Raw genomic sequence first — 899 nt, 5'->3', positions numbered from 1 at the left:
TGGGATCAGAGTGGGAAAATCCGATAAAGGATTAGACATACATACATACATGAATACACATGGAAAGGTCCAGACCGACAGACATACAAACTCCTACACACAAACTCATCTGACGCCACCTTCCCCACCACCATCCACTCGACACATATTCATCTCACCCCCCCTCTCCAATTCCTATTCACGACCCAAACCATTAACCCACATTGCGCCATGCCGACACAGGCACAGCCATGTGCACGTACCGCAACATGGAAAACACCAAAACACGCATCCTCCGACCCCGGGCCCCCCACCACACACATCCAATCCCGTCCTCTCCCACCACCCCGAAGCGAAGCAGCACAGATAACCCAAAATATCACAGACACAGACAAAACACACACACACATACATACATACAAGGCACACATACAGACAAATTCTTGACTCGCACTCGCACTCGCATACATACCTGCTGCTTTCCAAACTTCTTTTCGTTGATAAGCAGGAAGGCCGCGAAGAGGGTCATCAGCAATCCATGACCCAGGTCTCCAAACATAACCGCGAACAAAAACGGAAACGTCGCAATGGTGAACACTGCGGGATTTACCTCCCGGTAACGCGCAATGCCGTACGCGTCCACAATGGACTACGTTCGTACAAGCATGATGCCGTACCAACCAGGCGCGGGGGAAAGGAAAAGGAGGGGGAAAAGAAGCTGGCCATGAGGAATGTTGTGCTGTGTAAGGGACCTGGGGGGGAGGGAGCGAGTGCTTCCGATACCGTCTTGTTGTTGTTGTTGTTGTTGGTGGTGGTGGTGGTGGTGGTGGTCGTGGTGGTGATGGTGGTGGTGGTGGTGATGGTGATGGTGGTGGTGGTGGTGGTGGTGATGGTGGTGGTGGTGGTGATGATGATGGTGG

General features: G+C 52.5%; 1 protein-coding gene across 1 annotated transcript in view; it reads right to left on the bottom strand.

Annotated features, from left to right (window-relative positions):
• Positions 1-899, bottom strand: part of VOLCADRAFT_74893 (uncharacterized protein) — a 12,238-nt gene that overhangs the window by 3,702 nt on the left and 7,637 nt on the right. The window contains exon 11 of the mRNA XM_002951080.1: positions 452-630. Within this exon, the coding sequence (XP_002951126.1) occupies positions 586-630 (45 nt within the window). The 3' untranslated portion in view covers positions 452-585. The remainder of the gene's footprint in view (positions 1-451; positions 631-899) is intronic.

Source organism: Volvox carteri (assembly GCF_000143455.1).
Source record: "Volvox carteri f. nagariensis unplaced genomic scaffold VOLCAscaffold_22, whole genome shotgun sequence".
NCBI lineage: Eukaryota > Viridiplantae > Chlorophyta > Chlorophyceae > Chlamydomonadales > Volvocaceae > Volvox > Volvox carteri.
The sequence above is the reverse complement of the archived record's forward strand: the minus strand, read 5'-3'. Positions and strand labels throughout refer to the sequence as shown.